This window comes from Schistosoma mansoni (assembly GCF_000237925.1).
Source record: "Schistosoma mansoni, WGS project CABG00000000 data, supercontig 0264, strain Puerto Rico, whole genome shotgun sequence".
In the NCBI taxonomy this organism is placed as follows: domain Eukaryota; kingdom Metazoa; phylum Platyhelminthes; class Trematoda; order Strigeidida; family Schistosomatidae; genus Schistosoma; species Schistosoma mansoni.
Window position 1 is genome coordinate 34692 of NW_017386127.1, and position 19515 is coordinate 54206.

Here is a 19515-nt window from a genome sequence, read left to right on the forward strand (position 1 = left end):
TAGCACAGAGATGAAGTTGTCAAGCTGAATCCCAGAATAGTAGAAGCATTAACAGTATCAGTGGTAACAGGAAAGATTCGGCATCTAAGATACGACTCGAAAAGAAAATATAAGATAGTGAAATAAAAACAAAGTTATAAAGAATTCAAGAACTCAGAATTTGGGGAAAGACTAATGATGAGTACACCTGCGCTATCGCAAACGATTTTAAGCCATGTCATTCTAAGTTTCTGACCATTGGTTATGAAAACCGCGCGGACCCTAAATGGATAGTCTGAACCCACCTACAAGGCTCAATCTAATTGGTAGTGACTTCAAGGACTGATATGATGTCTCAATAAGGTCGCCATTAGCTGTCCTCCACCTTACTCTTACACCCAATTACAACGCCCGTCGAGATAGGCAATGGATAGGTATACGTAATACATGTCCCAACCACCTCAGTTGATGAAGATTTACTACCCAATCAGTCGATTTGCCATCCTTACTTAATACCATATTCCTAACAGAGGCATTGCTTACTCAGTGCTCCCAAAATACACGTGCAGTCTTATTGACCACATTTCACATCCATAGAGTAGAATAGAGCAAACTGTTGCACAGTAAAAACGTCCTTTATTTGACAGACGGATATCTCTACTGCGCCACAAGTTGGCAAAAGCCAAAAGCGTACATTTTTAGCTTCATTGAATTCGTAGTACTGCCCAATCACTTCCCCTCGCCTTCGGTGGCCAACTGCCTCACACTCAATACGGTTGAACTCCAGTTAATACGGCTTCTAGCTAAAACTGCGCAAATTTCCTCGCGCAGTTAGCTCATTTACTAGTATCAACTGAATATAACGGCTAAAGTAATAACAGCATGCGTATAAGAAAGCATATGAGTTTATTAACCGATATCTGACCGATACGCACATAAGTAAAAAGAAAAGTTAGCTAATTCATATTAAAACCTGATGCATTCTTGTCAGTCAACTGATTTTATTAATATTCTTTCGAACAATTATTCTGCTTTTTTAAATGACAGAGATGCACTGTTTACACAATAACGTAAACCTGTTGGTTTAGGTCCATCTTCGAACACATGGCCCAGATGAGCGCCACACTTGAAAAAAACAAAAAAAATATTGAAATAATACTGCACGCAATGTTTAAAAATGTGAATACTCTTTATAATTAGACTAATTTGATTCAATATGATATCATGGTAAAAGGTTGATTATTTAAGTTTATCACTACAGAAAGTCTAACAGAAAATAAAATTCTCCAAGACGGTTTTATAAAAATTGCATTCAAAGGAATTAGTTATGACTTTAAAGAACTAGTTGCATGACTTCATCATACTTTAGCCTAGAAGGATTGCAATAAAGTAGGCAAAATCGCAACGACAGTAACCATTCAAGTAATTTATGGAAAGTACTGTGGTAGAAAGAACCTTCAAACTTTAGAAGTCGACAACTGAGGATACAAAATCTAATAGAATTGAACAACTTGAAGTGACGAATCTGCATAAGAATATTCTTTTTTTCTCTGAGAAACAGATATTTTTATCAACAGTTATTCACAAATTTTTCTTTGCTCGTTCACAACGCTCAACACTCCTTACAACACTAAACAAGTCATCGTAATTTTTTGTACGAACTTCCGTCCAAATTCGAACGATTAGCTCTACAATAGTTGGTTGCCTAACGTATAGAAGACACTATAAATGGAATTATACTTGTGAGATTCCCAGCAATCGAAATTAAGGACAGGAACCATGTATGCTGTGAAAAGTTTGGTTCATGGCTATCAAACAGACCGTTTAACTCATCCTTCATCATAATCTAGGGCCACATATGACCAACAGTTTTCTTGTAAGCTCTGGATCTATATTTATACATTTCTTAACGAACTACTTTTCAAATGAAATAACTTATATCCAAACCTTGAAAACCCGTACTGAACATTTTAACAAGACTGGTCAATCGTTTAGTACATAATTATTCTGCGACCTTATTTGTGGTCCATCATCCTGATATTTGTTTATTTCCTTGAAGATTGGACTAAACTGTAGATTGAAATGTTGTAATTTTTTTCCCATTCAATTGCTGAACCTTTGATAAATCTGATGTCAGCTTGTAATTCACTGCAATCTAAGAAGCTCACCCAATAAAGCACAACTCATCTGTATCTTCCACTGTCCGAAAATTATAAGTCTGTTTGTATTGTAAATGAAATGTAAAGTTCCCACATGAGAATAATGTGACAGACAGTATTGAAAAGCAAGCAATAGACTCATTGAAACCGACTAAACAACAAGGTTTTATTTCAGAAAAAGTGTTCGAAATGTTGAAACCTACAGGAACCATAACACCAAGGCTATAAGGTCTGCCAAAATACATAGAGTGACTTGCCTGTTCAACCCGTTTCGATATGAATAATTCAGCCTATCATATAAGAGCAAAATGGTTAGTGGAAATTCTTAAAACGTTCCACAAAGAAATTGCTTCATATGAAGTGAACTAATAGAGAGATGTAAAGAAACCTGAATTCCCATATCTGCAATAAAACAGTTAGTTCTTAGATGCACGACGAACTTCCACTTTTGTATCGACAATGAATACGATAGGAAATTGGATGGTGTAGTCATGGGGTCACCATTGCACAATCTCCTGGAAAGCGAACCACTTAAATACACAATTTATCATCTTACTGTTGCTATGTAGATGATACCTTCTTAGTTTTAAAAAAAACAGACAGGAGAAGGATAATTTACTCAATACATTTAATAGCACTCATCCATTCAATACTTTTACACTTGAAAAGGAACATAGTAATAGCGAATCGTCTCTAGATGTCCGACTAACGAGAGGAGTAGATAGGATATTAAAGAGAGGGATACATAGAAAGTTTACAGTCGGACAATATACTTATTTCTATAGTACTGTACAAATCATTTTATTAATTTATTTATTTAAACACGTAAATATTGCTACAAGGAAGCACCAGATACATATGCGCCATACAAATCTCATTCGATTTGCTTGAGGGCTGTGATACTGCCCAGGTGCCCGAACTGAAGCAGGTGGTTTTCTTAGGGGCCCACACCCGGAGCCTTTGACCGAAAGATCTGATCCACAAGGCAGTGGAACATCGTGAGGAGATGCAGTCCCATGGTAGCTAGTGATCAACGGTTGATTCGTACGCCACTTGTTCCCTCAGGATACTGGAGCCCATGTGCACCATTAGTTTGGAATCAGGGTTTTCCAACTCCCCTAGGTGGACTCGCCTTGTCCACCAACCCGGTTAAAGCGCCGGACATTCGCTTTTCGTCCTCTCAATTTCGTAAACAACACCCACGCCATGAGAATGCAGTGAGTAGGACTTCCCTGGAAGAGACTATATATTCGCTGGCCATGTGAGAGCATTTCGAAAGGGAGAGCGGACTCTCCCCAATCTCGACCGTACCAGGGCATTTGGGGGCCTTATCAAATCAGATATAAAAGAAAATTAATAAATATTCCGACTCATTGTGTGACACAATTGTAAAGGAATTAACTAATATTCGTAACCTGCTTAGTAAAAATGGATATACAACGGGATGCATCTACAAACACATGAATGAAATGAAAAGAAGACTGAAAGTAACTACCATTCAAAAGTTACTGTTTCTAAAATTACTATTTCTAAGCGATGTTACCGGGGAAACCGTAACTCAAAGATTAAGAAACGAAGCGCAGAAAACATTTACTAAAGTTGAACTGAATGCGGTCTCTACAATTGTCCGGTAATCAAAATAATCAATAAAGACGGACAGCCTGAATTCGTCACGTCCATGTGTATTTATCAATTCATCTGCTCCTGTGGACACAGTTATAAAGGGCGCGTCGTCCAAAATGTCTGTCATGACACCAACCATCTTAATTGGGTAAAGGAAAAGTAGAAGTTCTATCCTCGCTCATTTGGTGGACATGGGACGTCAAGTTAACTTAAATAAAGCATTTAAAGTTATTTACTATATTCCATCGCATTTACCATACGGTTTAGTTCAGCTGTTGCACATTCCTGAAGCTAACAGAATCCGTGTTCATAAACTTGACCTATGTATCCAAAAGAAGTTTGTACAACCGCTCTCCCTATCCTGCCCATCGGTATAAGAATAAGTTTTACCAAACTTTGATCAAACCTCCTATTTTGAAAATATTCTACAAATTTTCTAATTTCTTTTACTTTTGCAATTCAATGTTCTCAACATCTGTTTCTTGATTCTTACGTAATTACTCTAATACTGACCATTCATCAAAATATTGTGTTAATTTCTGTTATTCACTATGTAATGTATCAACTGTTTAATTTCTCGGATAATTACTTTGATTGTTTTAACCCACAATATTATTTTGTAATCATTGTTACACGATATATAATTACTACGTTACGCAACTACTCGATGAGTATTATTTCATTGGTGTCAATTAGACATACATAAATTAGTGAAAGGCTATGATGAAAAAACTAATTAAAAAACTTTTTTTTCGCTCTCTTCATTCTTTTTTAAGAACTGTACCTGATGACAAGATATCTATGTTATTTTAATGCATATAGGAAATTAGTCAAGATTTTAACAAAATTTCTTTACTTTCAACCAAGGTGATCAACTTTTGCAGTGTATGTAGAATACCTACCACTAAACTGTTATTTTAGAAAAAATGCTGAGACAATTATTTCTCTTAACATGCAAATGATATTTATTTATTAAATACTACTGAATACAAAGTAAGACATTATACTTTTTAGTGAACACATACATACCTGTTTACATGAGATTTCTATTCGCATCAAGTCAAGTGAATTATCTTCTGTTCTAATAACATTTGTTTGAGAATCATCACGTCCGTTTGATCCATGAACTTGATAAAATGATGGCCAACCTGATCCACTGTCGAACTTTGAAGATGAGCTGCAAAGAACAATTGTATATATTTAACCGATGTTTAGAAAAAGTTTAGATTTATTGATATGTAAAAATTCAGTAGATGAATATAAATGCTGAAGTATCTATTCTTCAAGGTATTGAAAACAAAGATCGTTAATTATTGTTAAACATTTTACTAAAGTAATAATAAGGATTATGTTTGATTGAGTTAATTCGGTAGTATTTTGTATTTTTAAAACAGTCAAAAATAACAATGATTGTCAGTCATTTGTGATGTTACAAAAGTGCATAAATTACAATTGAGTTACTACAAATTCTGAAAGTGTTTGCTGATTGTTTGTTTGTGAAAATGGTTATGTATATTTTAATTACGTAACATATTTCATTTCTTTGTTTCTGTTAAAGCGATTTTAGAAGCTTTCATGAATAACTATAATGCAATCATAGTCGACTTTTTGATATAAGATTGAACTAAGTAATCATATTTTTTTAGATTTTCTTGGGCGTTTTAAGACCAAGTAATATCGTCATAGTGTTTTACTGTGTTCTTTTCTTCTGATATCCAATAAATGGAAAGTCTACTTTATGTATACTGGATCACAGTTCACCTTGTTGGATTATAGATTTGAACAGAAATAGCATCCCACATGAAATAGTGTTTTACATTCTTAAAGCTCTTAATAATAGAATGTTAGTAAAAACGATCTGTTTTATGTTCAACAAGGCAATTCCAAAACCAATGATCACTCCTTCAACTAAAATAGTGAAAAAACGTCTGTTAGAAAGCATATCTATGATGGGTTGCTTTTCGCTCATGAATATTAAGTCGAAATGTGTTATTGGTTAGAAACATTAAGATGTATACAGGGTCATTAATTTGAACAGTAGTTGCCATTTTTCCAATAATCGTTATACCATGAACTTACAACTAACATCAATCTGTTGTCCTTGTACACTACACATGGGATAAGTATTGTAAGGAATTGGATTTTATGACTGACAACTTATGTATCCATGACATTCACCAAAGACACAAATATATAGTGAAAGATTTTGGTGTAATATTTCAGTATAGGTATGTGTAAATCATCATAAACAAGAATAGGATTTGATTAAAGTCGGTAGGGTATAATAATGCTACAGAAATCCGTGAAATAAGTAAATTTTTCGTTGAAAATGGTTGGACGTAACAATTTAAAGGGATTAAAACCACATGTAATTTGTAAGTTACAAAAGAAATAAAAGTAAAATGACATCAAATAAAATCACAAAGATTCAAAGGAAGCTACTTTTATGGCAATGAAGGTAACTGTACATACATATGGCGTTGTAGTGCTTTTATCGCTTCTTAGATGTATTTAGGTCGAATCTTAGTTATGATATTGAGTAACGAATCCGAAGGTAGGTAGTTAAGGTTAATTACATGTTACAAAGTGTAATTAATAACTCTGCATTGCTTTTAACTACTTTATAATGAAATTCGCTCCTTTTCGCGTCTAAGGATGTTTTTTGGTGAATAGTACCCAGCTTTACAAGAACAGGGACAAGTGTATCTAAGTATTATCCGAGGTAATTAATGGGTTGGATGAACAGATGAGTATCCTAAGTAAACTATCTAAGTATCAGCCTTCACTGAATTTTATAAAAGCGTTTCCAACATATACTCCATAAATAATAAAGTCCTCTATTTTATATGAAATTTCTGTCTTTCAAATCACTTCAGTCAAATGGAAAATTACGTGGTATACAAACTTGTTTCATCTTAGTATATGTGTTTCCAGCTATTAGTTACAGTGGATTCTTAATGGGATTTCATCAGCCGTCTTTATTCACATCATAACTAACAATCACTCGTTTCCTAGAACCTATGACAATCTATATTTTTCCATAATAATTGCCATGCAACTTACCTTGGATGCTGATCTTTAACAGTTAACAGCTTTTCTACAATAATTTAATAGCACACAAAAATAAGTTGTCAGCATGGCTGTGATTCATAGCTGATCAAATTAATTTAGATCTGCCTTTTGTACATTCCCAGTTAGTATCAGTGTAAACTAACTGGACGTTGTAAGGAGCTAATCTTGTAAAAGTTTAATATTTACCCAGTTACGTATAACAAATTCGTACTTTCGCGCTGGTGCTATTTACGACGAGTAGATTCACGAACATTAAATCGCAAGGGTAAAATATACTTGAGATCACTGATTAGTGGTTAAGGCTTTTAACCTTCAAAACACTAAATAGCAGGTTCAAACCTCAATTTATTTACTTCAGTATGAGCAACTGCACAGTATCTCTAGATTTCAAGAAACATCTGACTTACAACAAAGTACATTCGTTGTAATAAAAACTAAAACAGTTCTTATAAGAACTTTCGTCTAAATTTGGTCGAATTGTTTCACAGTATTTGGGCGCCGAGTTGATATGAGACATTAAAGAAGAAGAATGGATTTGAAAAATAAGATGGTGGTTGGAGGTAGTCAACAGGAAATCCTGGACCTAGGTTTCATGCTACTTGGAACTCGTCAGCAAGGTGTACCCGTAGTCTTGAGGGAACTGACGCTCCCTGACGGATTCAATCCCGTGTCACCCAGCTCCACAGTCAGAGACGTTACCATTGAGCTATCCGGACCGCGACTGACCTCCTGTAGGACTGAGACTTAAGTCCAGGTTTTTCTGTTGACTACCTCAAGTCACCTTCATATCTCAACATAGTGCACGCAATTTCGAGTCACCTAGACTAGTGGCCACATTGCAACTTGGTCGAAAAGATTCGATCTGCACTAAGAAGGACCTGACATATATGACATTGATCACCACCCAGTGATCAATCAATTGTAAGTATTTGTAAAGTTTCAGTGAATGAATTTGAAGTAAATCCAACCTTTCGCCTGGCAATCTGGTCCAAGTTTTTTCGAGGAAATACAATCAAACATCACAACTATCGAATATAAGTAGGTACATAGTTCTCTAGTCAACTGTATACTAAATAGGTCATCCAATCAACGTTAACAATGTTTAAAGTAGGTATTTGCTTTAGTGTGTAAAAGATATGTGTGAAACGAAAAGCGTTAAGATAACAGATTGTGTGTATACGTAAGTGTTTGTGAAATCAAATGCAGTGACTTTAATGCCATATATGTAAGTGAAACATAAAGACAACTGAATGTGAAGGTGAAGGAACACAAATTATACTTAAAGTACATTGCTAAATTCTCAGATGATGTAAGAAAAATTCGAAAACAAATGAGCGATAGCATTACACTCAATAGAATTGGGTCATACAACTGATTCCAATGGCACGAGAACCCTTCAAAAAGGTTTTAAACCTTACAAAGAAAGACTAACAACAGAAGCCCTACACATATATGCAGATCCAAATAGTATTAATAGGAGAGATGGAACACAATTAGCTGTCCCATGGCAACTAATAGTTAATAAGTTAACCTGAACTCCCTATTCCATTTTATCTATCTCTTACTATCTGAATGGCAACAATTACGCTCAACGGTTATAATCAGTTGTCTTAACGGACTATCTTAGACAATTAACCGGAACAATAAAAATAACACAAACATCCATTTACAAGTACATCCCTCCTCTTTGAATTCATTCCTTTATTTTATTTATCATTTAATGCATGTTGTAACACATTTGATTCATATCATATATAAAAATTGTATGTTTTCTTAAAAATCCAACTACCAAAGACAATATATGGCGAGTGAAATTTCTTCTTACACCATTTACGTATACACAATCTGTTATCTTAACACTTTTCGTTTCCCACCACGTCTTTGACACACTAAAGCAAATACCGATTTTAAACATTGCTAACGTTTTTTTTGATGACCCATTTAGTACACAGCCCCAAATGCTCTGGTACGGTCGAGAGTGGGGAGATCCAGCCCTCTCTCTCGAAATGCTCTCCCACGGCTACGCGTATATAGCCTCTGCCAGGGAAGTCCTACTCACTGCATTCTCATGGCGTAGGTGTTATTTACGAAATTGAGAGGATGAAAAGCGAATGTCCGGCGCTTTAACCGGGTTGGTGGACACGGAAAGTCCACCTAGGGGAGTTGGAAAATTCTGATTCCAGACCAATGGTGCACATGGGCTCCAGTATCCTGAGGGGACATATGGTGCATGAAAAACCGTTGGTCACCGGCTACCATGGGATTGCATCTCCTTACGATGCTCTGTTGCCTCGTGGGTCAGACTTTTTGGGTCAAAGGCTCGGGGTGTGGCCCCCTAAGAAAACCACCTGCTTCGGTCTGGACACCCGGGCAATATCATAGCCCTGACACAATTAAAATGAAATGACAATTTTTTTGTGTGGCCCATATATATCGAGAATGCATTTGCTCGTGCCTCACTGGACGCAGAAAAACCACTAAGACCCATTAGAAGTGAATTGGGGGAAGAGAAAGCCAAAAGTAGATTCCAGGAACAACTGCAGTTACACTTAGGTAGTTCTGAAAACGAGGCCGACCCAGATATTGCCTGGAAAGATATACAAACATCTGTGGAAACAGCAGTGACATCTGTTAGTGATTTGAACCAAAAGGTCACGAAAAACCAATGGATTTCTTCTAAGTCTATTGCACTGATGGATTCGCGTAAACTCATTCCATCAGACTCTGAACACGATGAAGAGCGAAAGCAAATCAGATCTAGGTTAACCAAAAGTCTACGGAACGATTGTGAGCAGTGGTGGACGACGAAAGAAAAAAAGATGGAAAAGGCAGCGGCTGTAGTTAACACAAGACAGCTTTTCAGATTGATAAAAAATAATGGGATTAAGAAGTCAAATGTAAGTGAGACGATCTCGGAAAAAGATGAGATTCTTATCTGCTCGCAGCCCAGACGTTTAGAACGATGAGCGGAACACTAGAGAACAGTTCAGCTGGCCTTCAGCTACTCTACAACTACCCCCATTCCCAGACAGCCTGAATGAAATATTGAAGTAGGTTCCCCGACTCTAGCTGAAGTCCAAAAGGCTATAACTAATCTGAAACGAGGAAGAGCAGCTGGTCCAGATGGATTGGTTCCAGAGGTCTTTAAATATCGTGGTCCAGTTTTAGCGACTAAGTTGACTAGTATTTTAGCTAAAATCTGGGAGTTGGACGTAATCCCATCTGACTGGTCTCAATCACTGATCGTCCAAATATATATAAAAGGACCCAAATCATCCTCTGATAACTATAGAGAAACTTTGACTAATTTATTATCTAAATACTAGGCTCAATAATCATCGGACGCCTAGCAAAAACTCGTGAACTGCAAACACGAGAAAATGATGCTGGCTTCAGACCTGGTCGTGGCTGCATCGACCACATATTCACTAGTCGTCAGGTTCTAGAACACAGGCATACTTATCTGCGTCGGACAACGATGGTTTTTCTTGAATTAAAAGCAGCATTTGACTCTGTAGACCGAGAGGTTCTGTGACCGTGTCTGTCATTGAAACGTGTACCCCAGAAGTACATAAACCTTTAGAAGGCTCTTTATTCGAACACGACCAGTCGAGTCAGAGCTTATGGCGAACTTTCATCTGATTTTGCAACCTCAGGTGGTGTCCTACAAGGCTGTCCACTATCACCATTTTTGTTCAACTTCATCATAGACCTAGTGCTGGAAATAACGCTCTCGTCCACTAAAATGCCAGACATTGATCTTCTTCCAGGAGGTACACTTATCAACTTAGAATACGCAGATGACATAGTTCTGTTTGGTGAAGGCGCTGATAAAAATGCAGTGTTTGGTAGCACTGAGAAACAATGCAAGGATGTTCAGGATGCGTTTCTCCCCATCTAAATGCATATCGTTGCTTCAGAACTTGTCTGATTCAACACCTGAGCTAAGGGTAGGGAGTGAAGTAGTCGAATGAGTCAACAACTTCACTTATCTTGGGAGTCTGATCAACTCTAATGGGTTGGTGTCTGGTGAAATCTCTGTACGGATTTAGAAAGCTCGTTTTTTTGTTTTTGTCGATTTACGTCACCCATAGCAAGGGCGAGATATTCGTTTATTAGTTAAGGGACAAGTATACTGCTTAGCAGTTTGTTTTGTTTTATTTTAAGACTGCGAAACGTGGCCATCAAGGGTAGAAGATACTCGTAAGCTACTAGTATTTGATCACAGATTTCTTAGAAATATTGCTGATATCTTCTGGGATCATAGGGTAAGTAGTAGTGAGGTTAGACGCTGGGTATTAGGGAATGATGATAAATCAGTTGATGAGGTTGTAAGTCTTCATCGACTGAGATGGTTGGGCCACATGTTGCGTATGCCTAACTACCGACTTCTACGGTGTGCAATGCTGACTAGTGTTGTAGACAGATGGGAGAAAGTTAGGGGATGTCAAACCAAAACGTGGCATCAGTCCACAAAGTCGCTAGCTTCTGGTGTGAGCTAGGTTGGTAGATGCGGACTACTTGGCTGAGGTCTGAGCGACTATCGTAGCCTATGGTTGGAGACTCTGGATGGCATGGCTCAGAAGTGATCACAACGGCGTAGGTGTATACACTCTTTGTCTTCCCTTAGACTGTGAGATTAAAATTGCCTTATATCTTTCTTTCTATAAACCAATTCTTTCTTCCTGTACTATATCCTTATACACAATCTTTCATTTATATATTACTACGATTGAAGTAACTATTCCTATGAATTTGCTGTCCATTTTGCTACACTAATGAGGTGTGGCAACCTGGGCCGATGCAAATATGTGCCTGGTCCTGCATTGTAGCTGACTGACTAATCAAAGTAGGGTATGTCAGAAATATACACCAGAGCAAGTTTAAACAGCTGTCATCAACACTGTGATAAAACAATTAACAAGGTGAATATTTAAAAGTAGAGACAACAGTACTATCAATAATAGCCAATGAGATTAAAGCTTGGAAATGCCAAATAAAACCGAGTAATAGAAAGTGAGGAATCATGGCGAAACTCAAAATGTTGCAAAAAGATAAAAAAACGAACACAGGTTCCATCATGACAGATTTCAACTAAATCGTGGGAATTCTAAACCCTTTCTTTGAGTTTACGTAACTACATTTAGATTACGAAGATGGATTATTTGGAAAGTATCACAAAACAAACAGAACGGGATTTTCAAGATCCGAATTTCAGAGTAAATTTGCAAATTCTAGGCATAATTACGACATATACAGGAATGTGTGGTTCGATTGACAATACAACACCAAAGAATTTTTACTAGCACAAACCATCTGTCCTGATATCTGATGCATTCAAGTATTGAAAATCAATGAGTACGATACTCAACACTTCCGTCTGATATGTTTCCATTTAGATGAGAGAGGAGGTGGATGCAGATATGTAATATATATAGCAAACATGTAATCTGAAACATATATGAAACTCAATACAAGGGATATCTCTACGTGTCTTTTCTAAAGTGTATTAATAAAACATGAATATTGTCGTCTTTAATAGTTATTACAATACTAAACCATCAAAACTGACATCAAATTTTTCACTGAGTAGCTATTAAATCAAACCGACTTACTCAAAAAGTTTTGATCCGCAACATACACAAAGGTATTCACCTTTTTCTTTATTATGGTAATATTCACCAGTAAAAGGCTACATAAAAAGTTAAATCAAAATCCTGTAATTACTGCTTCTGTGCCTTTAAGACGAGCTACTCGATACTGTTCGGGATTCAAAACACATTTCCACTCTTCGTCTGATTTTTTCGTAGACATTCTTAAAAAGAAACTTGCGTTAACACGTGATATTTTACTTAATGATTACATGAATTTATTCATCATCTCACCTGAATAATTGCATACAAAATAGAACTGAAGAAACACTAAAACATTCAAGTTCGTTTATACCTAGGACTCCTAGAACAAAAAACGGTGGATGAACACTTTTTAAAACCAACCAGCTCTGAAAGTGTATTTTATATGTGATACTACCCATTGGTTAAAAATTAAGTATCCAAACCAGTAAACCAAAATGCTACTAATGCTTTAGACACTAAACAACTCAAAAAACCCAACAAAATCAACAAGTTCACACTTAATAACCATTGAGAAAGATACACGAGAAATTATACCGAATAAAAGACGTCATTTAATCGCGTATGTTTGCCATTGAAAAGTCAAAATGCAATGGTTCTTATAAATATATAATGACATTAGTATGTCGTGAAGTCTTATTTTCAGAAGAGGGAATTCCTTGAAGATAAATTGTCAGTGTAAGAACAACGAAAAGTATCCAACCTATACAGATATTACTTATGAATTTATCACAGAAACACCAGTGTTTTGTGGAAAACATACAGTCAAGTGGCTATTGATGAACCTTGAGTCAACCATGTTTATTAACATCGCAAGCTTATTAATTTGAAATGCAACGCTCCGTATAAGCACAAATATAAAGTAGTAAGAAAATGAACATCGTTTTCGAATACATAAAATCATGAACATTTTAGAGCTTATAACTTTGAAAGGAAAATTTAGTCGTATTTATTAAAAAGGAAGGCAACATAAATTCGTATTGCACACTTAGTAGTATTCACGCAATTAAAATTCATAACTCAAATAAGTCACCAACGTATGTTAAAAAAATGTTAAGAGCAAGGTGATTGGGTGAAATGTGATCAAGAACAAACGGAAACTTTCAGTCAAAGAAATAAAAAAACACATTAACGTAAAATAAACCTCAAAGATATGAGTGAGGTAAAATCGCATATTTGTACAAAGCAAATTTAAAACCCTAACAAGTCCATAATTAAACCCGACTGATCCTGTTAACTACAGGTGCTCGTGAAGCTTGGCAATGGGTAGGAACCAGTCAGATGATACCAAACCGAAAAATCGTTTCTTAAGGCCACAAAATGCAACGCAGGAAAGTTGTAGAGCGTGAGGAATAAAAGGCGAACAACAATTTTGAGAAAAGGATATGAGCATATTAAGACGGAACATCATCTAGCCAACAACTTATCGGGTCTTCCATAGCATAGGAGAAGCAGACTTGCTGGAAGCAAAGGGAGGATAAAACAGACCAAAATCGCTATTCTCTCATATCTAGAAAGCCGATTCAAGAAGCGGTGAACTCTCTACATAAATTTATCGTGGAAATTTATTCGCGTTTGCAATATGTGAAGGGCAAAACACGAAGCAAAATATGGAATGCAAGTTCAGTTACACTCACCTAAATTATCAATTGCTCAACTTTATGATAACTCATACTAACATCACTAGAAGTTCCAAGATAAACGGCTAAACTTTCCTCATGTAGAAATATTAAGCTGGAGAGAAACTGTCAAGCTTCAGGCTAGAAAGAAAATACATTTATGATACTCAATGATCATATTACACAAATCATAGGAATTTACAAGCTTGTCGAAACCTACGCTATTAGGACTATCACACCCATCATACCATACAGTAATGCTCTTATCATTAACTGAAAAGAAATTGACAGCCTCATGAACTGAGAACCCTTAGTGTTAAGCGCGTCCTCGCATCCATTAAGACTCGGCTTACAATACATTTTGTGCGTTTCACGTAATGTGGGACTAATAGTCACAAATGTCTCATGTCAGATTCAGGAAGGAAAAGTCAACGGTTCATCTACACTGATGAAGAAACTGTCATATATGTTACAAAGGCGCCGAACAAAGACATTCACTAGAGATCATTGCAAACGAATTAGGGGGTTACGAAGAGACGGGAATGGAATTAAAGGCTAAATCTTTAATGCATACCGTCCTTAGGCGATGCAATGACCTTGACAAGCAGACTATCTGCTTGTATTTTGCGCTGATATTCCCTCAATGCTTTCAGTCCTCAGTAATATGGATAGGAGGTTTATTGACCCAATTTATACCTCGCAGTTTGTTACACTGTTGAGGTGAATATATCAGCATAAGGTGCTGATATCACGTGTTCTGGTAGAGAATTTCTTTAATTAATAACTCGTTTCGATAGACGGAACTCCAGACGTACACGGTTTCATCTCAGTTTTTGAACTCCCTTCGAATGTCCTCTCAATTGATCAGTCCGAAATGGAAGGAAAAGGTAAGACATATTAATGCCAAGGTAGTCGTTCAGGGTACGATATGCCAATATTAAATCACCCTGTATTCTCCGGTAAGATGATGGAAATAAGTTGAGGTGTATCAGTGTATCTACACGAAATAGGCCAGATAGACCTTTTACCATCCTAGTCTCTTGTCGTTGGACTCGTTCAAGCATATCCGCCTCATATTTGAAACAAGGACTCGCTGCTTGAATCCCATATTCCAAATGTGGTCGCACAAAAGTCAGGTATAATAATCTAAACATTTCCTCATCTAAATACTGGAAAGATCTACTAGTAAACCATGATACCTTATAGCCTTTTACAGCAGCAGCCTTACAGTAACTAGTAGTTTTGAGATCATTGCTTACTACTACGCCTAAATCTTTATAGTTTCTTACTTTGGGTAACACGAATCCACATATTGTGTATTAATACGAATCATCATAGTTATTTGATTGCATCACCACAATCTCGTTAGGATTCACTTCTAGTGCCCAGCCGTCCATTCATGACATCAATAAGTTGAAATCATTTTGTGGTACTATTCTAACTGGCATGCTGTATATGGGTCTTCAAACCTTTATGTCATCGGCGAACAGTAGATAGGGTGACTTAGCTACGTTGGTAATTCACTCATATATAGTAAAAAGAGAATAGGATCGAGGATTACGCTTCCGGAAAGTTCACTTTTTACAGGTTCTCACGATGAGAGAGCACCATTTACTCTTACCCTTTGTCTCTTGTCATGAAGAAAGTCACCTATCCAGTCTTTGACTGCATAATGAATTCCAAAACTTTCCAGTTTAAATTTAGGACTAGAATGGGAAACCTTATCAAAGGTTCTGCTTAGATCTATGAAAATCACATCTACAGTAATATTGCGATCTTTTGCCTCAACCCAATCTTCTCTTGCAATGAGAAGATTTGTAAAAGCATGTTGGGTCTTTCCTAAAACCATGTTGTTCTGTGGATAAAAGATCACGTCCTTCCACATAGTTTATAACAGCCATTCTAATAATTTTTTCCATCAGTTTTACAACTGCACTTACTAGGCCGACGGTTCGACAGTTACTAACGAGGATACGACCGGTATTCTAGTTTGGCAACTAGCGACCAGTAGTACCTTCTATATTCGATCGTTCCCGGCCAAAGGAAATCAGAAGTCAAACGAGAAGAGTTGGGAAAGATATATTTGATACGTTACCAATATATCGAGAGGCGTTTGTTCTTAGCTATCTAGTGAAACGTAGGAGCTGTGTCCCACGCCGAGTCGAAACGTGATCTGGTACGGATGCATGACCGAAAGCCTTCAGTTAAACAAGTCCACTTAAACAACGTGGTCAGCATCCAATGTCGAACACTTAGAAAGCTATTGATTTTGGGGAATTATTTACAGCTACAGATCACTCCCCCCTAGTGAGGTAGTGATGCCCCTAAGACGTGACCAGCCAGAAGTTTAAACCCAACGAGTTTGTCGTTGGTAAACACTCTTCTGATAGCTTGCTTCGTTTAGCAGATTCTGGTCGTCTTTCCTTACACTAAGGGACCAAAATGTACGACATAACAATCAAGAAATAAAATACGATGAAAATTTCGGCTCCTTGGGAAACTTCGTCGTTCTTTTCCAGCCGTCCTGGAAAAGAGAAAAAAATAGAACGTGTGAGTGCATGTCGAAAATACACTCGTACTTGCGTAAGGACACAAGATGAGCGGAAAAAAATATAAATAAACTAATACACTTGCGACTGCGTAAAAGCGATCAGAAAAAAATGTTTTTTTTGGTTTTTTTATATAAAAAAATATAAATACGCTCAAAAAAATAAAAATGTTTTGTTTTGTTTTATTTCCAAATAAATATATATTAAAAAAATTATTTTTTATAATAAATAATGAAAAGGGAACTCGAGATTAAGTTTGTGTCCTACGTGCAATAGTCGTTTAGATGTTTTGGAAATCTTACTCTCCTTCCAGAACGCGTTGTTTTAGGTTTACCTATCGACGTTGACGAAGTATCAAGTTGTGTGTCGGCTGTCGTGTGGGGTACTACAAGTGTAGGGGCCGTATCATTCGATTGTACCGAAGGAAATTCGACGTAGCTAGGGTTTCCTTCTAAGTACGCTGCTTTTAAGCGATCGATACTGATGCTATCGTTCGTGCCATTCTCATCGACTATATAGTACTTGGGTTCACGTTGAAGAACTTTGAAGAGTCCTTCGTATGCTGATTCGAGAGGTCGTCGATGTGAGTCTCGACGAACGAAGACGTGTGTACTATGTCGTAATTCAGGTTGAACGAAAACATCAGTTGATTGAGGTCGAGTGTGAGCAGGTTTAACTGAACGCATAGCGTTTGTAAGCCTAGTCGTGTAAAAGTTTAGATCCATGTTCAGTGAAGAAGACGAAGGATCCACGAATTCTCCTGGGAGTCGGAGTGTCGTTCCGTAAACGAGCTGAGATGCAGTGTATCCAATGTCAGCTTTCACTGCATTGCGGATACCTAGTAAGACGAGTGGAAGAGCGTCTGCCCACTGTGAAACGTTTGTAGCTGATAATGAAGCTTTAAGTTGTCGATGAAAACGTTCTACCAACCCGTTTGCTTGTGGGTGGTATACTGTCGTTCGGAAGCGAGTGATTCCTAATAGTGAGGTCAGACAACGGAAAAGTCCAGATTCGGACTGGCGTCCGCGGTCTGTAGTGATTGTGGAAGGGCAGCCGAAATTTGCTACCCATCGTTCGACGAAAGCGCGAGCCACTGTTTCAGTAGTAATGTCCTTAATCGGTACTGCTTCTGGCCATCGAGTAAAACGGTCTACGCATGTTAAGAGATATGAGTATCCGTTTGAATCGGGTAAGAGTCCTACCAAATCTTGATGAACGTGGTCGAAACGAGCGTCAGGGGTTTTGGAAGAGCCTAAGGGACATTTGTCGTGTCTTATGACCTTAGATTTCTGGCAGCTTACACAGGAGCGTGCCCACTCCCTCACATCTTTATTCATGCCAGGCCAGCAAAACCGTTCGGCTATAAGTTTGACTGTTGCACAAGCACCTGGTTGAGAAAGATTGTGCAACGTATTGAAGACGTTGCGTCGATAATGTTTTGATACTATTGGACGATCCCTACCTGTAGATGTGTCGCAAAGTAAAGTTCCCTTACCTGTTCCCATCTGCTTAATACTTAGTTTAAGAGTTGTCGAGGATAACTCATGCTGAAGATCAATGTCTTCTTTTTGAAGCTGGGCGAGTTTAAGAAGGTCGATTCCTTGGAAACTGTTCAAGGAACTTATTCGAGACAAGGCGTCTGCGACTACATTGTTAGCTCCAGAAATGTGTTGTATGTCTGAAGTAAACTGCGAAATGTAGTCGAGTTGTCGGAACTCTCGCTGTGAGTACTTGTCTGAAGATGAACTTAAAGAGAAGGTGAGAGGTTTTTGATCGGTAAAAAGCGTGAATTCTCTTCCTTCGATGGAGTGTTAGAAATGCCGTACAGCACAATACATAGCTAGGAGTTCCCTACCGAACGTGCTGTACCTAGATTCCGCGTCTAGCAACCGTCTCGAGAAAAGTCCTGAAGGTTGCCAAGAGTTGTTAACCCATTGTTGTAAGACTCCTCCGATTGCTGAGTCGGATGCGTCTAGGGCGATACTAATGTGCGCTTGAGTGTCCTGATGAGCAAGCAGGGTTGCCTTAGCGATGTGTTCTTTAACTGTGGAGAACGCTTTACGGGCTGTGTCGTCCAAACTAATTGATTTTGCATTTCCACGAAGCTGGTGGGTTAACGGTTTCATAAGGGATGCGCATTTGGGTATGAACCGTCTGTAGAAACTTACAAGTCCGTTAAAAGTTCGCAACTGCTTGATCGTGGTCGGTTCTGGGTAATCCAGAATGGCCGCCACTTTGCTCCTGAGGGGTCAGATGCCTTGGGCATCAATAGTGTGTCCTAAGAAGTCTAAGGAGTTGGTTCCGATTTGGCATTTCTGAATGTTTACAGTAATGCCATGCCTTCGGAGTCGATCGAAAACAATGTCTAGATGCTTGAGATGTAATTCTCTGTCCGGACTTGCTATGAGGCAATCATCAACATACGCATGTACGAAGTTGAGACCTAGGAAGACGTCGTCTATAAACCTTTGGAAGGTTTGAGCCGCATTTCTTAAACCAAAAGGCATTCGCCAGAATTCGTAAAGACCGAAAGGAGTGATGATGGCGGTTTTAGGAATGTCGTCGGTTGCCATCGGTATTTGGTTGTAAGCCTTAACTAAGTCGATTTTCGAAAAGACAGTTGTACTTTTCAAGGTAGCTGTCAAATTGTGAATGTGAGGCAACGGGCAACGATCAGGAATGGTATTAGCATTCAGACGCCGATAATCACCAGTTGGCCACCAATCGTTGCTGTCCTTTTCAGGGACCATGTGCAATGGGGATGACCATGGACTATTTGATGGTCGAATTATCCCTAAGTCTATCATATAGTCGAGTTCGTTTTTGGCTAACCTAAGCTTTTAGGGAGCGAGTCGGCGGGCTTTCATGAATACAGGTGGTC

General features: G+C 37.8%; 1 protein-coding gene across 2 annotated transcripts; it reads right to left on the reverse strand.

The window, feature by feature from the left end:
• Positions 1 to 866: 866 nt before the first annotated feature.
• Positions 867 to 14699, reverse strand: Smp_167890.1 (methionine sulfoxide reductase B2b,putative; the record flags this gene model as incomplete). 2 transcript variants are annotated; one of them, XM_018792489.1, is made up of 6 exons in its annotated part: positions 869 to 1104; positions 4791 to 4938; positions 12449 to 12525; positions 12561 to 12684; positions 12719 to 12788; positions 14660 to 14699. In XM_018792489.1, coding segments are annotated over 6 exons (561 nt in total), but the record flags the coding sequence as incomplete, so codon positions are not given. The 2 variants fall into 2 exon arrangements, with proteins under 2 accessions (XP_018644346.1, XP_018644345.1); XM_018792490.1 differs by having other exon boundaries at positions 867 to 1104; positions 12561 to 14660; position 14695.
• Between the last annotated feature and the right edge of the window lie 4816 nt (positions 14700 to 19515).